Source organism: Atractosteus spatula, chromosome 28, assembly GCF_055471065.1.
Source record: "Atractosteus spatula isolate fAtrSpa1 chromosome 28, fAtrSpa1.hap1, whole genome shotgun sequence".
Classification (NCBI taxonomy): domain Eukaryota; kingdom Metazoa; phylum Chordata; class Actinopteri; order Semionotiformes; family Lepisosteidae; genus Atractosteus; species Atractosteus spatula.
The window spans coordinates 3,265,029-3,287,678 of NC_142733.1; the positions used below are offsets into that span (position 1 = coordinate 3,265,029).

The following is a 22,650-nucleotide window of genomic DNA, read 5'->3' on the forward strand; positions in this document are numbered from 1 at the left end:
TGGATTGGAACCCCTGAACAGAAGGGCTGGATGCTGATATCTTATGAACCATGTTCTGTTTTTGTACAGCTAAGGCCACATTTCAGCCTCCAGAGTGTGTATCGAATTGCAGGGTGTGCATGAAGAACCGAGTCAAAGTGGAACATCAAGTCAGAGGACGTAGGCTGCACTAATACCAGATACACACACTTTTGCTTCTTACTGAAATTTTATTTAAAACTCAGTTTCATTAAAAGAGAGAAAAAAAAAGCTTATTGAAGAACATCCTGAGAAAAGCCTAGGCAGTCTTTCTTTTTTCAAAAAAATGTACACCGCGCGTGGCCTGACTGAAGTCTCTGGGTCCGAGCGTGTGAGATAGTCGGTGCCTGAACATGTGGCTGTTATTGCAGAAGTCCCGCCCTCTGCTGGCTGAGCCTGTCCCCTCCTTCTAATGCACAGCTGCTGGGCTTCAGCAGGTTCATCTTTCATGTACTGCACATCCTTCTCCTCCTGCATGAACACTTTTTCATGAACGGACCCTCCCTCGGATGCCCAGTTCTGCTTTGATAGACAGAGCCCTCCTCTCCAGAGTGTAGCGCCAGACCGAACCACGATGCATCAGGCTCCTGTCAGACAGTATTCAATAACAGAGCTTGGGGGGGCGTGAGGGGGGCGCTTGAGATTTGCAGCAACAGTGCGATCGTTTGATTTAGTACAGAAACGGGTGTATGAGTTATCCAAAAGGAGCTACATAATGTACGTACAAGGGAACAAGGGGATATTGCAGTCCTATGGCTTTGACCTTGCAGAGCTCACCCTTTTAACTGCAGGTATCCTGGGAGAATGCAGACAGGAGCAGAACACTTGGAAAAGTGGTTCGAAAAACATGCTCTCCTGGCACACGATCTGGGAGAGGGCCGTGTGCAGAAAAAAGCATCATGCTCACCTCAAGAGGGAGCTGTTACACCTGCACATAAGGTTCCTCAATTAGAACCATCCATTGCCAGAAAAAAACAAAAAGATGGCACTCATCTTACTGCTTGTTCACATTAAGTGCTATCGGGAGCCTAGGTTTTCCATCCAACCAGCACGCTTGCAGCTGTACCAAAATCTACACCACAGTGGAGGTCTCAGCCTCACCTTCCTGTGAGGCCTGGTGTCCCCTGATGTTTGTTCCAGCCTGCATGGTCAATTAATCGAATTATTTTCATAGACGTGTACAGGATGTTTCTGGCGGTCTGTTCCAGTCGACTGTGAAAGCTGCAGCTCTCACCGGTCTATTCGGGAGGCGTGTCGCGCTCGACGATGGGTGAGTGTCAGTGAAGTGCTGGCCACACGCTGCGGCTGGGTGCCAGCAGGCGATCTGGCACGGGCGGGATCAAAGATCCGGGAGGAGGGGAGAGCGAGGTGCAGGGAGCCGGTGGGAGCCCCTGTGTTCGAAGACCTGATACAGACGGCTGGCCAGGGGGGATCGGCGTCTTTCACATTTCACATTCCTATGCGTCTCCCTTTTAAGGAGTGGGGGGGGGGCTCACGGACACAGGCTGGCCCCCCAGCTTGGGCCTGTTGGGGACTGTCTTAGTCACGGAGGGGCGAAACTGCAGCGGCTCTCCGCCTGAGAGGACGGCTGTTCTTCACTTACTTCACGAGACGGCTCTTAGCAGCACTGCTCTGTTCTCTCTTCGACCAGAGCAAAGGGAAGCATTTGATCTCGGTGAACTCTGCCCCTGCCCCTGGGATGGCTGTCCTTGTAGGCAGCTCTCTGGGCTCCCCGCAGTGCGGGGCAGCTGGGATGATGGCTGGGGACAGGGGGTCAGTTGCTCAAGAAGCACGCACACAAAATTCCGTTTTCCTTTAAAAATGAAGCGTGTGCCTAAATTGTGTTGCAGCAGCCATCTCCAGCAATGGGGTTATATAGTCTGTCTAGAGCTCAGACTGGGTCGTGTGTCCCTCTCTTTCAAGGCTCTGCGACAGCCTCCCATGCTGAACGGCGGAGAGTCGGACTCCTGCAGACCTGTCTCTCCTGCCCGGGCAAAAACGCAACAGGCCTGACACGCTGCCACACAGAGACCAGCTGTCTCCTTCTTCTCCTGAGACCCGACACAGGTCAGGTGTCAACCACTGCACAGCTCTGACTGTTTCACGAATCCTTCACTGCTTAATTGATGCTGCTGCAGCCTGGGTCAATGATTGGTTCACAGTAGTAATTAAGACACTGGAGGACGAGAGTCGGCCTTCCATGACCCGGGACATTTGATGATTTACCTGCTATGTGCAGGGTGTTGCTCTTCCCAGGTGTGAAGCAGGATGGGGCCAGAGCTAAGGTCCGTCAAACACAGACTGTTCACACAACTCCCGGGAAAGCTGTCACTCACTGTGCTGGGGGGGACGCAGAGCTGGGGGGGGGGGGGGGGAGGGAGGAGGGGGTCAGTGTTTCCTGCGCACAACCTGTCTGAGGTGCAGCTCACTCTCCGCTGCCACGATGGGCAGCTCGTTCTGCAGGTGGTAGTTGATCAGGTGACTGATGCTCTCGAACAGCATGTCTTTGGTCCGGACCTTCCAGGGGGAGAAAGGGAAAGACAGTGTCAGTGTGCCCCCACTTCTCATAGGGCAGGAAAACATGCACCAACAGGGGGCGCCGTATACGTGAGACTCCAGTCTACTGTAGCCAACAGGGAACTGAGGAGAACAATGGAGATGTTGCAGTCTCTGCCCTGTCTAACAAAGAACTGTGTTCCTTTCGTTTTGGACTTTGTTTTACACAATTCACCAGACTGTCGGCAGGTAGTTGATTAGGTGAGAGCGTCAGTCTGCCCCCACTTCTCATAGGGCAGGAAAACGTGCACCAGTAGGGGGCGCCATATGCACGAGACTCCAGTCTACTGCAGCCTCTGCCGAGAGTCTGGTGAACTGTGTAAACCGAAGTTCACAATGAAAGGACACAGTTCTGTGTTAGACAGTAGAACGAGGCGCGATCTCAGCAAGGACAGTGGCCTTCCTTGCAGTTTGAGAGCCGAGGAGAGAACCCAGGGCCCGGCAGCAGACAGAGGTGGGTTTCTGAGCGGGGCGGCGCACTCACCACGCCCTCCGGGTCGACGAGCAGCAGGTGCTTGGGCAGGCCGCTGTGCATGCCCGTCAGCACGTACTGGCCCGGGTTGGTCACGCTGTCCCGCACCAGGAAGTCGCCGTCCATGGCCAGCAGCTTCTCGGCGTCGCGCCGGCTCACGCGGCCGTGGTACCAGGGCTCGCCGCGCAGCTGCTCCTCCGTGGGCGCGATGGGGGCGCGGCGGCGCGGCGGGCTGGGCCACTGGTCCCCCAGGAGGGGGGGGCCGCCCCCCAGCGCTGACGCCCCTCCTCCGGTCTCGTGCAGCTTCAGGGCGTCTTCAAAGGGCCCTGCAGGGGAGGGGGAGTTTGCCACAGTTTGCACATCCCTGCACAGGTCCTGCATGCCTGGCGTCTTAGTTTACCTGTCTGTCCGTTTCTGCCTTGCTCTAGGGCACTGAGCCGTTAGCGGCCCTGCAGTGACGTACTGTGCAGGTGGGGGTAACAGACTGCTTTGATCCCTTTGTGGATGGCTGTGTGGGACGACAGAGATCACTGAAGGAAACTCACACAAGCACAATGAACTGTCACACGTGACGGCAGCCCATCAGAGCTCCTCTACTGTTCATAAGAATGAGAAGAGGAAGAAGAAGAATTCCTTACACTTATGAAGCCAATTCTTAGACGGGGAAATTTGGCCGAGATGCAGGGGTAACACCAGTACTGTTTTTGAGAAACGTCCCTGGAATTTTAATGACCACAGAGAGTCAGGACCTCGGGTTTACATCTCATATGAAGGATGGCGCCTTTTTTTTTATAGTATAGAGTCCCCATCACTGTACTGGGGCATTAGGACCCACACAGACCGCAGGGTGAGAGCGCCTCCTACTGGTCCCACTAACACCTCTTCCAGCAGCAGCCTCAGCTTTCCCAGGAGTCTCCCCTCCAGGTTCTGGCCAGGCTCACACCTGCCAGCTGTCTGGTGGTTATGGGCCAGGCGTAGCTCTAGTGAGACTGGATCATGTGCCCCACGACTGCCCCCCTGTTTGGACAGTGAAGTCTCTATTAACCAGCTCTCATGGGAAGCCGCAAGCCTGGCATGCAGTGTTTTCACCAACTTCATGTACAGTAGGCAGAGCTCTTCAAATCACTAACAGCTGAAAACAATCCCTGGAGTTTTTTGAGGTTTAGGAAATAATAAGCCCAGTTAGGCAATTAAGAGTTCCGGTCGGAATGAGCAGCAGATGCTCCATGCTCCTGCGTCCACGGGGGACAGGATGTCAAGACTGGGCTCTTTGGAAAACCTTACATTGTAACTGACGTGTCTTTACAAGGGTCTATGTTAAAAACCCTTAAGCTACAATCAGGGAATGGACACAGGCTGTGGCCGGCCTGCAGGTCTCAGAGCCCCGACGTGGTGTGGCTGACTCACTCATGTCGAAGAGGTCTTTCTTGGGGCTCTCCGGTGCTCCCCGGGTTCCCTCACTCCCCTCCTCCCAGCCCTCCAGGCTGTGGGTGTTCACGTACAGGTGCTCCTCGTAGTCATGACAGCCTGGGGGCTGCCCATCTGCACGCAGGTAACCGTCAGACGTCAGTCCTGTGGAAACGGGAAATGGCACCAGAACCTAGAGTCTCTGTGGTCTGCACGCACATTACACACACAGCACAGACACGCAGCACACACATTACACACACAGCACAGACACGCAGCACACACATTACACACACAGCACGCACATTACACACACAGCACAGACACGCAGCACACACATTACACACACAGCACAGACACGCAGCACACACATTACACACACAGCACGCACATTACACACACAGCACAGACACGCAGCACAGACATGCAGCATGAACATTAAACACACAGCACGCACATTACACACACAGCACAGACACGCAGCACACACATTACACACACAGCACGCACATTACACACACAGCACAGACACGCAGCACACACATTACACACACAGCACGCACATTACACACACAGCACAGACATGCAGCATGAACATTAAACACACAGCATGCACATTACACACACAGCACAGACACGCAGCACACACATTACACACACAGCACACACATTACACACACAGCACAGACACGCAGCACACACATTACACATACAGCACAGACATGCAGCATGAACATTAAACACACAGCATGCACATTACACACACAGCATGCACATGCAGCACACACGTTACACACAATGCACGCACACGTTACACACACAAACAACATGCACACAGCACACACACATTACACATACAGTACAGCATGTACATTACACACACAGAACGCATACACTTTACACACATGGCACGCACATTACACACACAGCACACACAGGTACACATTAACCACACAATGTGCACATATTACACACACAGTGCATGCACAGATGTATGCACACAGTGCCCACAGTTACACGATCCATCAAGTTAAATCAGCTTCAACGCTCAATTACCAGCCTGTCTGTACTGATGACCTGCTATCCTGCAGCTTTCAGGGTCCTTATATTAATATTAATGGTTACAGTAAATCATAGTCTAAACAAGTATTCCCAAATACTTACTGTTGGAGTGTATTATTTTTATTGTGCTTGTGCTAATCAGTCAAATCTAAATGGCTTTTACTGTTAAACAAGGACAGGGGGCGATCAGTGCAGCTCTGAAAGACTACAGTAGAATGCACTTGTATTCTGGACAGGGTGCAGTGCAGTGAACAAGTCACTGGTCTCACAACTGGTGGGCTGTGGGTGTGAGTCCCTGCTGTTGTACCCTCAGGTTTGAGGTACATCACCCCAGTTGCTCCAGTCAGGATAAGGTCTGGCCTGATGAGCCATTTGTGGTACAGACATGAACCTTTTGCTGTTCTGTTCTGGTGTGTTTGCATCCTGCTTGTGATCTGCTGCCCTCTAATGGCCACTGTGCACACACAGGCTCTGAGGCTGTTTCTAGAACGGTTTGAAACGGATCAATGACGGTGGCGTACCTGAGCTGTTGCTGCTCTCAGTGTCCCAGTGAACCTCGTAGCACAACTGCCCGGGGGTGTGGAGGGCTCCCTCTCTCCGTGCAGACAAACCCATCTGAAAAAACACGCAACTCAGCCCGCTTGGATGCACATTAGTAGCCTCTGGGCTGCAAAGATGAGCCGATGCAGGTGAGGATAGAGAATCTTGCCTCCAGCAGCAGTTGGCTCCATTTCAAGCATTCTAACAGCAAATTATCACCACACTCAAAGCACAGTAGACTTCACGCAAATACACTAAAGTTTTATATTTTTAGCCCTAGGTGTGAGTGTGTGCATGTCTGTAGTTGCATCTGTGTGTGCACCGCGGACAGACTGGCGTCCCATCAAGGGTGTATCCTGCCTTGCGGCCATTGCTTGCCAGGATAGGCTCTGGCTCCCCTGCGTCCCTGAATTGGAAGAATCAGAAAACGGATGGATGGATTTTTGTCATGCCAGTTTTCATTCTGTTGCTGGGTGGTGTTATCTGAGGAAGTCGGACAATCAAGGCTTCGGCGCTGCCTGGTGTTGGGGTGTCCTGGGGGAACCCGTGTAGACAGTGCGCAGGACTCACCTGTGCGCTCTTGCTGCTGCTGTGGGGCTGGCTGTGAATGTGGCCCAGCATGGCCCCTGGGGGCCTCAGCCTCGAGTCCACCACTCCCCCCAGGGGGGGCTCCTTCCCGGGGATGCTGTTGTAGTAGTCGTGCTCGGAGGAGTCCTCGTCGTCCCCCCACGCAGACTCCTCTGTGCCGATGTTCCTTTTTGGGGGGAGGGCAGACGAGAGAGAGGGGTCTCTAAGGAAAATCTGGATCAGCCTCAGGAAAGTGCCTGCTGGACGCTGCCCAAAGGCTTCCCAGGTCTCTGAGAAGCCTCAGCAAGCCCTGATAAGCCTTGAAATCTTGTCCATTTAAGGCCTGATCAGCCCAATATTACCATCCTGTGTAGGTCAGGGGCTGCTGTTGATCTCCAAAGCTTGGCAAGCCAGGCTCCTCTTGCTCCAGCTGCCCTGACAGAGCAGGACAGAGAACAGAGATCCTGCACTCCCCACATTTTTGTAACAAGGGGAGTAAGGGCTGTTTACACGAGGAGATACTGCTGGTAGATCAGCCTCTGTGGCCTGTGACATGTGATGTGCATTTATTAGACCAGTGGTTCTCAAACTATGGTACGCATACTACTTGTGGTACGCAGAGCGCCGCCAGGTGGTACGCCATATGATCCTGGAACTTTGTTGTGGGCACTGAAAAACTGGGACGGGTTTTCATATTTTCTATTTTAATAAAATTAGTTTGTGTCGAATACGCAGCCTACGTACTACGATACAGCGCGCGCTAATAATTGAGTGGACACAAGAGCTACAATGTAATTCTATACCATTCTATAGGAATGCGTGCTACGAACGTAAGTGACCAATTGTATTTAAAAAGTTATCTCCAGCAAATAGGGAGGCAGGAGAATGTGTGTGATTTTGGAACAATGCCAATGTTGTAAGCACAGGAAAGCATGGAAATGCGTACTACGAACGCTGGCAATCTTGTGAGCACGGGAAAGCGTGATAGATAACAGAACAATATTTAAGAGCTGTTCTAGGTTAATTTGAGAAAAATACAACGAGCGTCTCTGTGTTTCGCTCCCATGTGCATGAAATTAAAACTTCTTTTAACTTCTGAGACGGACTCCTGAAACGGAAACGGGGAAAAATGCAAGCTTGCAGATTGCTAAAGCAGGTAAGCCCCACACTACTTGTGAAGAACTGCTAAAGAGCTCGACCTGCTGCCCCCTCTGAAAGACACAGTCACTCATAGCATTACTGGTATGGCGGATGATATCAAAAGGACGCTGATAGAGTGCATTAAGATGAGCAGATGCTTTTCACTGCAATTAGATGAGTCTGTAGATGTCGTTGATTTGGCCAATTTGCTCGTTTACGTTAGATACGGGTTTGAGGGCATGTCCCATGGGGACTTTCTGTTCTGTAAGCCGCTACCAACAGGAACTACAGGAGAGCACATAGTTCAGCTTCTGAATGAATTTATCGAAGAGGATGGCATCGACTGGATAAAATGGGTGGAGCGGTGGCTCTGTGGCTCAGGATCTGCGCCTGTGGCTGGAAGGTTGCTGGTTCAAATCCCGCAGCCGGCAGAGGAATCCTACTCCGTTGGGCCCCTGAGCAAGGCCCTTAACCCCAACTGCTCCAGGGGTGCTGTATAATGGCTGACCCTGCACTCTGACCCCAGGCTCTCTTCCTATCTGTGTGTCTCATGGAGAGCAAGCTGGGGTCTGCGAAAAGATAATTCCTAATGCAAGAAATTGTAAAGGGTTAATAAAGTGATGTTATTATTATTATTATTATTATTATTAAAATGCGTCGGAGTTTGTACAGAGGGTGCTAGAGCGATGACAAGCCGACACAGCGGTATAGTTGCATGAATTAGAGAGGTTGCAGCAGATATGAAGTGGACGCACTGCAGCATCCACCGCGAGGCCTTGGCCATCAAGAAATGCCTGAGGATATAAAATCTGTTAGACTGTTGTGAATTGTATCAGGGCTCGACTAATGAATTCATCTGCTTTGCTCAACTGAACAGGCTGACCCCTCTCACTGAAATGGTGCTTTTTTATTGCTTATTTTTAATTGTTGTTGTTCCTGTTGTCATTCTGTGAAGTGCTTTGAGAAGCCACCTTTAAAGGTGCTATATCAAATAAAATGTATTATTATAATATTTATTATATGTGTGTGTGAGTGTGTGCGTGCACGCGCGCTCATGTTGGTCATTGAGATTCTCTGGGGTTCCTATGAGAAGATGACTTGTAGGTGGTACTTGGATGCTTTGGTTTGATCAGGGGTGGTACTTGGTTCAAAGAGTATGAGAACCACTGTATTAGACAGTCGAATGCGCCCCTGCTTTACTGTTGTACTGTGTATCCCCCCATTGCAGCCAGACTGCGTGAGATTTATAGAGCGGTGTTATCTGTGATATGGAGCCGAGTCGACAGATGGGAAATGATCTGATCAGGGGCCCACGCGGCCCCTGCAGGCCCTTGCGGGGCAGCGCGTCCGCGGCCGTCGGGGGGCTTACCGCTCGGCGGTGGTGATGGCCTTGGGCGGGCTGTGCAGGTACTGTTTGAACTGCAGCTCGAACGCCTGTCCGATGGTGCTGATGACGCTCTGGGCCAGGCCGTCGCAGCACTCCAGGATGTGGCAGGCTGGCGGGACACAGACGCGGGGCGGACACGTCAGCGCTCGGCCGGCACGTGCACCTGCAGCCAAACTGTACGGACAGCCGCCCCACACTATATACCCGCAGCTACTGTATCCCCAGGCCTGGAGTGAGAGATTCCTGGAAGTGAAATCCTCCCTGTTTTCCCTTCGAGTTGCCCTTCCACAGCTAATGGGGCTAAATGCGCTGAAGTCAATACCGAGGCTAAGGGAGCAGCTTTCTGCAGGTGCTGTTATTGACGTGCGATAGTTGTGGAGAGCGGCAGGGTGGTGCAGTGATTCGCACTGCTGCTTCACAGCACCGAGGCCCTGGTTTCAATTCCATGTGCGCTCTCCCTGTGTTTGCACGGGTGCGCCGATTCCCTCCCACAGTCCAAAGATATACTGGGAGGTCAACTAGCTTCTGGGGAAAACACGGCCCTGGTGCGAGAGTGTGTGTTTGTGTCTGTGTGTCTCCTGCCTTTCACCGGGAAAGGCTCCAGGTCCTTCACAATCCTGTATTAGATCAAGCAGCCAGAAAATGGATGGATAGCTAGAACATTTAGCAACGAGGCCCGAATGAAATGGTGTGTGATCTTCACTGCAAAGCCCAGTAAATAAACAGAGGAAATGAATGAACAGGGAGGCAAGGTTACAGAAACTTAGCCAACCACCATGTGATGACAGCTTCATCTCTGCACAGCTTTTTCTCCAAGACAGCCTAGCGGGGTTCAGACTGGAGCTCCCTTACCTCTCTGGTTGACTGGATCTTTAGCAACGTAGGCGACATAATCCGGGGTATCCTAAACCAGACATTAGGGAAAGGTCAAAGGTCAGCATCTCAGCTACTTGAAAGCACGGCAAACCCACTACAAACACACCTTCGAGGGTCACTGGCCCATTAAACTGTCATAAAAACCGAACTCATGATTTCCATATAATGCCAAATTGCCTGCCTGCTTCTTAGGACTTCAGATATCGTTTAAGGATATTTGTAATACCTTCAGGTATCTTCCCCTGAGCTCTGGACTTTCTCATCCCCAGTCTAAACCTACATTTACTTACATCCATTTTAAAATGTGGTACAGAAACAGAACTCAAAGCTGGTAATTGCTGTGGGCTTTCAGAACAGTGTGATCAGCCACACAGACATTTCTTGATTTCCCAGCAAGGCTCTTAGAGGGAGCCTTCCATCTACGGAACGCATGAAGAGGCTGTCAATTTACTGGGAGTGGTTTTTTATAGCTATTGTACATCCAGAGCAGAGAAGATCATATGTAACAAACAAAATTCTCTCCAGCGTCTAAAATGAGTCTAATGTGGTAAACTGTTCAGAAAATCTTGGAACATTATATTAAGGCAACCAGCATGCATTACTGCGAGAGAAGGATCCCTCCTTCCTCCAGAAAGAAGGGGAAAGGAAAGTTTGCTCCCCGGGCTATGGGTCTTCCAGGAAACACTCCATAAACCTGTGCTCACGTTCCGTTGGCCTTCAGCTAAGGAAAACCACTTCACCGAGCTTCACGCAAACGCAGAAGAGCTGAGAAAGCATGGGTCAGAACTCTCACCGTGTCCCCACCCGAGGCGAAGGAGATGGACTGCATAGGGTGGTGAGCGATCACCTGAGAGGAAGACAGGAACAGAGGGTCTCCATGAAGCCGCTTCATGCAACACACTTGGGGAGCACCCCCTCCCCCCTCAGGAGCCGGGATGAGCAGTAGCCCCCCGCCCTGTGACTAGAGGGACCAGGGCACTGACCTGCCGAGTAGCGGGCATCCGGAGGCTGAGGCCCTCGATGGAGATGTTGACCGCGATGCTCATGCCCGCAAAGCGCAGGTTGCTCTTGCCCATGATGCACTGCAGGGTCTTGTTCATTGCCTGTGGGGAGGGGAAGAGCGAGGGCGTGTCAGCTCCGGGTGAGGTGAGCAAGGGGCAGGCAGGAAGACAGCCTGCGGACAGGCACGCCCGCTTCGTCTGTCTGCCCATCTGGTGGAGAGGGTGGGCGGGGTTGGCATGCAAGAAATGGCCATCATCTTTTATTTTGCACCATTATTTTGTCAGGAGGGAACTTGAGGTGAAGGGATAGAAGGAGAAACAGGAGGACAGAAAGAGGGAAGGGAAGAGGAGAGGATCCAGTTATTGTCTTTAAGGTTGTGGTTCTAGTTGCCGGGTTCCAGGGCGTTACTCTCAGAAACTCAGTCTGGATAGTTGATCAAAGTCTGGCTTCACACGATAACATCCAGGAGTCTCCCACCTTGGTCCTGCAGGGTCTCTGGCATCAGTGTGCCACCCAGCCCGCTTACCTTCTTTTTCCAGGCCCCCTTGACACCTGGCACAGCTTCATACAGCCTGTTGATCGCCTCCCTGGAAGGGAAGCAATGCACAGGGTCATCAAAAATCGCCACGCTTGCAAGACAGGGAATTCTGAGTAAAAATTCTCCTTGCAAAACAGGCAAACCATACCTTTTTCAGCATGGAATAAACCTATTACTTCTTCCTTTGCAGCCTACGCATGCTGACGCAGCTACCCACCTGAACTAAAACCATACCTGTGCCACATTAACGCATTATCAACCTCTCAGGTTCCTACATTATGTCGATTTTCGTGCGGATGAATAGCAGCCTTCTGCGCAAGCGTCTGCATCAGGCCTTATAGTGCGCACCACCAGGCAGGAGGTGTGTGAGATCGAGTGTCGGTTCTGTTTGGAGTCTGCTGATTAGTTTCATTATCGCTGCAGGAAAGCAGCTCAGTTGAGCAGGGCAGGGGACTGGAGCTCATCTTGGGTGGCCTTTGGGTGCCCAGTTAAACCAGGGCACAGCATTATCTGATCAGAGGCACAGGCACATGCTCCCTGGGGCAGATACCACGTGGCACAGGGGCAACAGCCTGTGCGAGGCTGTGACTCAGCCAGAGTCGCAGGCTTGATCAAATTGCAGTTTAATAATTTAACAGGAGACCGCGTTCCTGAATAGAGGACTTTTTCTGGTTTCTGGAGGCCTTGGAAAACCCTCATCTTAAAATAAACGAGTTTATTCAAAAAGAACTTGAGGTCAAGGGGGCGGTGTCCACCAGAATCACTTTGGGCAGCAGGAGGGGTGTGTTTGTGTAGTGGAGGCACAGCACACCGCGCTAAAGCACTGCACTGCACAGGGCCTGCTGACATTGGTGTGTATCCTCGCACAGTGCCCCTGACTGACACGGAGTCTGAGTGCAAACACAGAAGGGTTCCAGCTGCACAAACACCGACTGAACATTTGCCAAAATTTAAATCAATAGTCTGTCTGGGTAAAGAACAGTGGAGAAGCCTGTAAGAGTCTAGAGGAGAGAGGCATCTCACATCATATGGAAAAACTAGATAAAAACAAAACATGAACAAAACAAAGGTAATGATTTACTGAAGAAGCACCAGACTTGTCTATGTAGCCAGATTGTAATTCTACTTAGCACAGTTCAAAACTATTTCTACCCTGGCTTAACACATGGCCATGCAATTTCACAATGAGCATAGTGATTCTGCTTCCTTGGTTATCAAGACTTTCTGCAGAGAGCACCGAGTACTGGGGCTCTTAGCACTGAGCTTAAGACATCCGTGCTTGTTGTAGTTCATGTCTGGAGCTCTCAGCAGTCAGCGTGAGAGCTGCGTGGTCAGTCCAGTTCGTGTCTGGAGCTCTCAGCAGTCAGCGTGAGAGCTGTGTGTTCAATCCAGTTTGTGTCCCGAGCTCTCAGCAGTCAGCGTGAGAGCTGTGTGTTCAATCCAGTTTGTGTCCCGAGCTCTCAGCAGTCAGCGTGAGAGCTGTGTGGTCAGTCCAGTTCGTGTCTGGAGCTCTCAGCAGTCAGCGTGAGAGCTGTGTGTTCAGTCCAGTTCGTGTCTGGAGCTCTCAGCAGTCAGCGTGAGAGCTGTGTGTTCAGTCCAGTTCGTGTCCCAAGCTCTCAGCAGTCAGCGTGAGAGCTGTGTGTTCAATCCAGTTTGTGTCCCGAGCTCTCAGCAGTCAGCGTGAGAGCTGTGTGGTCAGTCCAGTTCGTGTCTGGAGCTCTCAGCAGTCAGCGTGAGAGCTGTGTGTTAAGTCCAGTTCGTGTCTGGAGCTCTCAGCAGTCAGCGTGAGAGCTGTGTGTTCAGTCCAGTTCGTGTCTGGAGCTCTCAGCAGTCAGCGTGAGAGCTGTGTGTTCAGTCCAGTTCGTGTCCCAAGCTCTCAGCAGTCAGCGTGAGAGCTGTGTGTTCAGTCCAGTTCGTGTCTGGAGCTCTCAGCAGTCAGCGTGAGAGCTGTGTGTTCAGTCCAGTTCGTGTCCCAAGCTCTCAGCAGTCAGCGTGAGAGCTGTGTGTTCAGTCCAGTTCGTGTCTCGAGCTCTCAGCAGTCAGCGTGAGAGCTGTGTGTTCAGTCCAGTTCGTGTCTGGAGCTCTCAGCAGTCAGCGTGAGAGCTGTGTGGTCAGTCCAGTTCGTGTCCCAAGCTCTCAGCAGTCAGCGTGAGAGCTGTGTGTTCAGTCCAGTTCGTGTCCCAAGCTCTCAGCAGTCAGCGTGAGAGCTGTGTGTTCAGTCCAGTTCGTGTCTGGAGCTCTCAGCAGTCAGTGTGAGAGCTGTGTGTTCAGTCCAGTTCGTGTCCCAAGCTCTCAGCAGTCAGCATGAGAGCTGTGTGGTCAGTCCAGTTCGTGTCTGGAGCTCTCAGCAGTCAGTGTGAGAGCTGTGTGTTCAGTCCAGTTCGTGTCCCAAACTCTCAGCAGTCAGCGTGAGAGCTGTGTGGTCAGTCCAGTTCGTGTCTGGAGCTCTCAGAAGTCAGTGTGAGAGCTGTGTGGTCAGTCCAGTTCGTGTCTGGAGCTCTCAGCAGTCAGTGTGAGAGCTGTGTGGTCAGTCCAGTTCGTGTCCCGAGCTCTCAGCAGTCAGTGTGAGAGCTGTGTGGTCAGTCCAGTTCGTGTCCCGAGCTCTCAGCAGTCAGTGTCCAGGCTCTGTTCTCTATGGAAGAGACCTGTGCAGTTGGTGTGCGTACTCTCCTGTATTTTACCACTTGCTGAAACACAAAACCAGCATGCTCCCCCAAAACCCACCCCAATGTGATGGTACAGATTATCCCAATTCAACTTTAATAGCAAGCAGCTCCTGGGTGTGAAGCACTCAAAGTTTTAACAGACACAGGATGCCTGTGCATTCCAAGCCCCATGTCTTTTAAGTCTCCTTCTAGCTGTGTTTGTCTCTCAGAAGGGCCAGAGCATCTAGGATCCTTCTGTTTCACTAAGGGAGCTGCTGTTACACTCCCTCTGGGCAGGACCACCAAGCTCCTGTGACAGACACAGGGAACGTGCTGGTGAGGTCCTGCTGTGTTTGCTGCTGGTGGTGTAGGAGTTAACAGACTGTTTATTTTTTTTCTCCTATGTTTTTCTTTCCCAAAGTTTTTTTTTTCCACATTTCGAGCCAGCGGACATCAATCCGCCCGACTGCAGCGCTCCGCTGTCATTAGGGATTGTCATCAATAATACATATTCCCTGCACTTAGCCCCCCCCCCCAACCCTGCGCGGCTCCTGTTACCCTGTATTGATTGCTGGGCTGGTGCTGCACTACCTCCCCTCACACAGACCTGAGAGCAAAAGCACAGCGGAGCCCAGAGCGCCTCTCCCAACCGGCTGCTCCCGCCGAGCGCCGAGCTCGATCGGTGCTTTACGAAAACCTGCGGCCGACCCTGTGGCACCTGGAAAACTGGGAGCTCCTTGGAGATAAAAATGGCAGGCGGGGTGGTTTGCTGGCTAAAAACTGCTGCCTGCCGGCTCCAGGGTCTCGAGTTCGATTTTTTTGCCAGCTACTCCGGATTCCTCCCATTTCCCAAAGACAAGCTGGGGGCCTGACGGTGACGATATACTAACGATGGGACTACAGACAGATCCAAATGACCATAATGGGCCCCCCTCTGGCTCATGACCAGTCAGATTTTCTGCACAAATATCAAAAGATTAGTGACCTTAAAGGGGTGCTACAGTCCCAATTTCTCAGACCGGTTAGTAAATCTCAGTAACAAAATAAATTCATTGACATTAAAGAAAGTTTTTACCAATTTCGAGTTACCAAAATCGTGAACTTTGTGAAAGTGCTGTAAGTCGCCATTTTGTCACAAACTCGCATTCGAGTTCCCACGAATTACGACATGAAGCAGCCCTTCCTGCTCAGTAGTCCCCGTAATGACTAATGTAATGTGATGTACAAGCGAATAAAAACAGGTTGTGCAGCAGACATTTCACAATGTCCCTACGTAATCTGCATGCAGAGTTAATAAGTAAGTAGTATTTGTCTGCAAATTTGTCTTGATATCAAGAGCAATAGTTCTATTGGATTAGAAGAGATGTATTCACAAGCCTAGTTGTTCACAATGTAACAGGGCCGCAACATGTCACCAGACATTTTGATGCCTCGTTCTGAATTGCAAAACATGGCGCTGCGCATACCTGGAAATTTTGTAGTGCAAAGTGGAGGTTTTACAAGTTACGGCGTACATTTTACTTATAATGCGGTTTGAAATGCTCTCATCAATGCTGATTCTTTCTAACCCTGAAATATGAAAATAGCTCTGCAGTTCCCCCTTTAATAGTTTGACTGGATTGAGAGTCAGAGAGTGTAGGAAGCTCACTGGAGTTGCAGGGAGCTGGACTGGAAGGCCCACCTGTACCTCTGATTCAGCTCTGTAGCAAAGTTTTATTTCTCTTCACCCCTGGAGAACTTATTGTCCTCACTGTGGCCTCAGATACAAAAATGCTCTAAACGTCAAGGCAGTACTGCAACGGCAACAGCAGGGGGCGCCCTGTCCGCAGGGGCCAATACTACAGTGTTAATTGACAAAGATGGTTCCCTGTCCCAACCCTGGTGTCTTCTTACACATTCCAGACTGATGTCTAATAATTACAGTGTGCTGTACGTAGATGTTAGGAAAACATCTGGACCGGCTGACGTCAGACTGGAGTTTGAGTTCTTCAGTTATGTAGCATTCTGTCCTGCAAGCTCTCACATGCTCTAACTCAAAAGGCAGTTTACTTTCTTTACATCTTAATATCTCATGGTTGAAACGATGCCTGTCATCTTTCCTTCCTTAATTGCCTTTATTATTGTCTAAAGAAAAAAATATATCAGAAGCGATACCGACAATTTTCCAATTCACAGCCCAGTAACTCCTGTCAAACGTATTGCTGCAGTTCTTACTGCCACGTTGCTAAAAGGGGTGTAAAACAAAGCAGGCACACAAAAAAGAAAGGGGCAAACTGAAAGCAAAATACCCTAATCGTGGCTTTGCTCATTCTCACATTCGAAAACAACATCCAAGACAAAGATCTCTTTCCAGATCCATCTGACGTTTATTTTAATGTAACGCCCCTCCAGGCATAACAAGTTCCCTGACGGACCAGTTAACTCCTGACGAGCTGAGCAGGCTGGACCGTGCCTGTGCTGCAGTGGACCGCAAGGTCTGTGGCTACCAGAAGGAGCGTTGCTTTCATCCATCTATTCGTCCCTCCCTTTTGGGGTTATGGGAGAGCCAGAGTCAATCCCAGCAAGCAATGGGATTAAGGCAGGGTACACCCTGGATGGGACACCAGTCCAGCTCAGGGCAAGTACATATAGACACACCGGGGCCAATAAGCCTGCTAGACTGTAGGAGGAAATCAGAGCACCTGGGGGAAACCTGTGCAAACACAGAGGGAACATACAGACTGCACACGGACAGCACAGACAGGGTTCAGCAATGCTAACCACTGAGCCACCATGCCGCCCGTGTTGCTTTCAGGTCACCGCAAATACAGCACTGAATATGGCAGGACTGCATGCAAACCCTCAGCTACCAGAGGGAGCCAGAAGGGCGGCAGCAGAGATCTCGTCTTACCTGGTCACCTGCGTGCGGGTGTTGAAGTCCAGGGACCTCATGGATTTCAGGACCTCGATGCAGCCCATGTACTGGAAGGAAAAAGAGCTGTTAGAGTCGGGTCCTTCCTGCCCCCTCACTGCCCATTAGGTCCATTTTTCCTCGTTTCCTGTTTAATCCACCGAGCGACTACTAAATTCCCTCTTCCCAGAAACGCATTTCAGCGGGACACTCAAATTCCAGTCATTCGGTGGGTCAGGGAAAAGAATTGTGTCTTTTCTGGGACACAGGTGAGAAAATGTTGCCCTGCAGGTCAGCCTGATGGCGCTGTGGTCAGAACAGGTCCCGGAGTGACAGGGGCAGGCGGCCAGAGCCAGTGACCCCTCTGTGTGTTCATGGCCCTGATGGGTTGGGGGAGATATGGTTCTAGGGGGGGCTCCCCCTGGCCCCATCACTGAATGCGGCTTTCGGCCCTGCCGCAGGCCCTGGGTGGGGTAAAGTGAGAATACCCCAGGGGTACAGTAGCAGTGCTGCTCATGCACAATAAACTGGCAAGGACAACTGGCCATCAGAAGAAATGGGTCGGCAGAAGAGCACCTGAATATGACCACATTTGCCGATGTAACTAAAGACAGCAGTATGGAAGCTCTGCTGAAAGCATAACAGCAGGTTTGCTAGAATGATGTCACCCTCTCTGAGGACTTTGTGCCCACCAGCTGCTGCATGCACGTCTAGGAATTCCCCTTTGTGACATCATTACCTCTGTGACATCATAGCTGTCTCTCACCAGGTAGGAACTGGCTCATGACGAGATCGCAGGGAGCTCTGAGCCAGCTCCTGCAGGGCCTGCTGGGGGAGGGGGTGTTCAGGCAGGAGGGGGCAGGAGGCTCTACAGTACTCAGGTTTCATTAGAGGCTGTGTAAGCGCCTGGGGAGTCTGGTGTCAAACCCCGGTAGAGACATGAGTGACCCTCACAGCTCAGCGTTATCAGCCGGTGCTGGCAATCTGCACCTCCGTAAAGATAAGCCCCTTCAGAATGACAGTCAATTAACTGCAGCAATTAAAAACTGCAAAGCCATCCTGCAGTTAACAGCAGCAATGCAGCACTGATCCCGATTAAAACGTGCTTCCAACAGTCCTCAAGGCCAGATCACTGAGTGTGGGGCATGGATGCCAACCATTTCCTAATGAGCTCAGTTAGTTTTTTTATGTTGCTCCGGCAGATTTTATTCCTAGCTGAGAGGGGAATGGTGTCAGTTTCTAGGCTGGCGCAGATGCTGAGGCGATGACTTCACCAGCACACCAACTCACAATGCACATCCTCGGATCTGCACTCTCACAATGCACAAACACATTAACAAGTCATTATCGCTAGCCGCCGCGTGGGATAGGAGCGGTCTCTCCAGAACCACGCTGCGGTCACGCTCCCTTCAAGCGCTGGCAGTTTGATGTAGCTCTACCCTTTCCTCACCAGGGCAATGAGCAGAGACCTGGACAGGCCCTCCCCCACAGTCCTCTTCCCTGGCCTGAGATCTCTGCAGCCTGTCGGCCTGAGGTCCTGGCTGTCAGCTTGAATTCTGTTCTCTGCGCGCACAGGAGTAGCCATGAGTGCTACTCTTGGTGACTCGGGGAACCCCCACAACCTGTGAACCCCCGATCGGACAAAGGCTGAAGGGGGAAAAAAAAATCCTGCGACTGACTCAACGAAAAAAAGAAGAAAATGGGAGAACAGATGAACAACAAGAGCCTGGACAGAAATTCCAGCTCCACTTCGCTCTCTAGAGCAATCGACTGGCCTGTCCCTGTTACCACAACCAGCAGTAAGGTGCTAGACACTAGAGGGGTCCTGCACAGAGTCCAGGGTCTGCAGAGAAGTAACAATGGGGGCAACTACACCCTTTTGGTGTTGTTAATATAAGTAAAGGTAGTAGTTGAATACTAGTGGTAGTAACAGTAGACACGTCTTTACACAAAGCGTTGTGGGAGTATGGAACATGCCATGCTATTGAGGTTGGTTCCTTTCATGGAATCTGTAGACTAATCAGACACAACCAAGAAAGTGGTTTGGGTGAGTTGAACAGCTGTCTCTCGGTTGCAGCCTTCTTCGTGTTTTTATGTTTATATTAGCTGAGGGCAGCAACAGTCTCAACCTTTTATTTAAAAAGCAAAGCATTATGAATGCCACTTGAGTAAAAGCATGAGACGATGGACCATGCAAGGAGCTATATTGAAGGGTGGTACTGTGGTTGATGTTGTGATTACAGAAGTGGGGTAACAGCAGTCCAGGGGTTCAGGTGGCTCAGGGGATGATGTGCTCAGCAGTGGCTCCATTCAGAACTCACAGCTTTTGAGCTCCTAATAAAAATACTGATTTCCAATCAATTTAAACCTCCAGGAGTAAGCGATCTGATTCAGAAACCTATGAATCAGACTTAGGGGGTAGCCTCCTGGTTAGAGAGCACTCTGCTGAAACGAACCCCAGCAGCCACAGGGGTGGTTAGTTTTGATGTCTCTGGGGGGTGCAGGCTCTACCTGTCTGACCCCCTGTGGGGAACAGAGGGTGAAGGGGGCAGGAGGTTGCCCTGGGGTCGAGGGGAGGAAGTGGATGCAACCCAGATCAAATTAAATGGGCAGCAGCTGGCTCAGCTCAACACCACTGCCGACTGCCCTGCTGATTCCTGCAAGGTCGGCCTGTTATTCCTCCAACTCATGTGATGCCAATGACTTTGATTAAGTTTAATTGAATATAGGAATGAATGCAGCCTTGTGTAATACAATTACAAGGCCTGCTTCAGATCAGACAGCAGGAATATAGAGCCATCGGTAAGATGGGAGGAGGGGGGAGTTTGGTAGATCGCTGACGTCTTGGGGCCTGTCTCATTGGTTAACCCCTTGTGTGCTGTAAAGTCAGACCAACCTCCCTCCTGCTCTCCCTGACAACTAATGCACTGCATCTTTATAGCTTTGCTGTTAAGAGTACAGCTTCTCAAACAATGCTTCAAAGTGCATGAAATACTGTTGTTGACAGGTGGTTTGTATCTAGATGCTGTGATGTAACATGGTGTTTACCTGCCCTTCTAAAAATGTCACTTTATTTATAGTAATTCTGTCTAGTCTTGTGTGAGTTGCTGTCACCACTATAGACCTAAGTAATGCTATGTGCTACAGATTTCTCTAGAGAGCAATGTTTATTGTTTCAGAAAGACTCTCCCTCCCTCCCCTCCCCCTTCTACTGATGGGCTCTGCAAATTAAAAAAAAACATTTTGGAAGAGAACGTTTTAGATTTGGGACAGTGATTTTGGAGCATGAGATTGAAAGCAGGAGTGGTCTGTTTATTTCTATAAAGCTAGCAACACCCCCCCCCCCACAAAAAAAAGGAAAAGACACTGTATATACTCACATCAAGGGTCAGTGGCACACAAACAAGCAGGTCACTGAAACTGAACACAAGTCCACAGTCTGTACGAATTCTGTGGATGTTCAACTAAAGACTCAGTCGCAGTGTAGGGCTGTCTGACAGGCCAGCTGGGGTGCGTGCTCGCTCACAGCAACAGAAACTACAAGACCAACACATACATACAGAATCCAGCCCCCCGCTACTCACACAAACGAACACGCCAGCTGGTGCCCACGCTGTCACACCAGCACAAATAAGGATGCTGACGCAGACACACGAACAAAGCACGCATACACCGTGACACGCTCAGCTACAAGCCACAGGAAAATCACAGGTACACACGGCCTAGGACCACGGTACTGCGAAGCACTGTCCAGACAACAAGGGCTGCAGTGTAGAAACAGCCTGCAAGATTCAAAAAAGGGAATTCAACCAGCAAACGGGTCACAACAGAACCCATCTGGAGATCTACCAAAACCAGAAAAACAAACCTCGTCCGGAACAAACACGCACTCGCAGCCACACAGCCCCGGGCACACACTTAATCCCTCCGTTCCCTCTCCCAGGCACGCACCTCAAAGCACAGGAGCTAGGCCTTGCATGCACTGCTGTTGCACAGCGTATGAGGTGAAAAGAAAAGAGCTAAGGAGACCCCAAGCAGGTTAAGAAACACTGCAGCCCAGGAGACTGAATGACCCTGCAAAACACAGGCAGCTCATCTCCCTGTAAGCACAGCTTCAGGACTCCTGCTGGAGCCCACAGCGAAGACGCCGCAGGGAGGAAGGCTACGCGCGTGCAACGCACACTTACCCTGACTATGTAGGACACCCCCGGCCCTGCGATCTTCTTGTCGGGGTGCAGCCAGCCCTGTGAGGGCTTGTGGATGAAGCTGCCCTTGTGGGTGAAGTCCTCCCCGCCCAGCCTCACGCCGTCCACACGGGGCCTCCGGCTCATGCCCGCGGCGGGCACCCCGGGGCCACTGCCCGCCGCGCCGCCGGCGCCCGCCGCCCCGCGCAGCCTGCTCACGGCCTGCAGGGAACAAGGGGTGACGCACACCGGGTCACAGGAGTTCAGAACGGCCGCCAGGCTGGCCACGGGGCCGCTGGACGGGGCCGCGGGCCCGGCTGTCCCCTGGGGGCCGCTCTTGGCCCCGGCGTCCTTCCCGCCGCTGCCGCTGGAGCTGGAGCTGGAGCTGGACGGGCTCCTGCTGAGGAAGGCCGAGGCGTTGGAGAACTTCCACTGCGGCATCCTGGGGATGAGCATGCAGAAGGTGGTGGTCCCATCCTGGTCCGCCTCCGGGCAGGGGGACTCCGCCAGGGCAGGTGGGGGGTAGGGGTGGCGGCCCAGGGGTCCGAGGGTGGGCGGCGGCGGCGGCGGGGGCGCGGGGGAGGCGGAGCTGGCCGGCGTGCTGGCCACTTTGCCGCTCATGGCTAAGTTCTGCATCAGGTCATCGGAGGAGGTCACGGAGTCGTTGCGAAAGCGGTCATACTTGGGCTTAAGGAGCATGCCCGGGGGGGTCGGCCCGACGAAGGGAGCAGGGTTCGGAGGATGAGGGGAGAGGAGAGGAGAGGACAGGGGGGAGGGGGGGAGAGGAAGACAGAACCCCCTCCCAAAAAACAGACAACAAAAATCTCTTTCTTCCCACAGATGCGCGCCGGCTCCTGGAGAGAGAGCTCTCCCTGACTGTGATGCTGACGGTGTCCCGTTCCCTCTCTCGGTGCCTCTCCCTCGCTCTCTCCCTCACGCTCACTCTGCTCCTGTCTCTGAGCTCTTCTGCTCTTAGCTGGGCTCCCTCCCTCCCTGTCTGTAGCCCCCCCCCCCCGCCCCGTGCAGCACAGCCAGTGATGTCATCGTGTGAGTGCGATTGCACATCTATTAGCCAGCAGCCCAGCCCAGCCCAGCTGCTCCCAGGCAGCATTAGTTTCCCAACATCTGGCCCTGCCTCCCTCCCAGCCAGGACCCCCTCCCTCCTGCGGCCACAGGCTCCATCTCCCCTATTGTGTTTGTCAAGCAGGGGGCGGGGCGCCACACCGTGGGGGATCACGTTTCATTTTAATGTTTAACGCTGCCTCAAGCACGTTAAGCTTTCCGAAGACATCGCCGGCAGGATTCGCTGCGCGGCAGGGGAGGGCTGGGACAGCAGGCTGTGGTGCGAGTCTGTTCCCTCAGGAGC

The 22,650-nt window shown here is 52.0% G+C and overlaps 1 protein-coding gene across 1 annotated transcript; it reads right to left on the minus strand.

The window, feature by feature from the left end:
- Nucleotides 1–189: 189 nt before the first annotated feature.
- shc2 (SHC (Src homology 2 domain containing) transforming protein 2) lies at nt 190–22,189 on the minus strand. Its single transcript, XM_088907746.1, has 12 exons — nt 21,288–22,189; nt 17,101–17,171; nt 11,554–11,614; nt 11,009–11,128; nt 10,819–10,872; nt 10,002–10,053; nt 9,132–9,258; nt 6,626–6,809; nt 6,037–6,130; nt 4,454–4,618; nt 3,059–3,372; nt 190–2,535 (listed from the first exon to the last, which is right to left on the minus strand). The coding sequence occupies exons 1-12, from the start codon at nt 21,981–21,983 to the stop codon at nt 2,407–2,409; spliced, it is 2,067 nt and encodes a 688-aa protein (XP_088763872.1). The 5' UTR covers nt 21,984–22,189; the 3' UTR covers nt 190–2,406.
- Between the last annotated feature and the right edge of the window lie 461 nt (nt 22,190–22,650).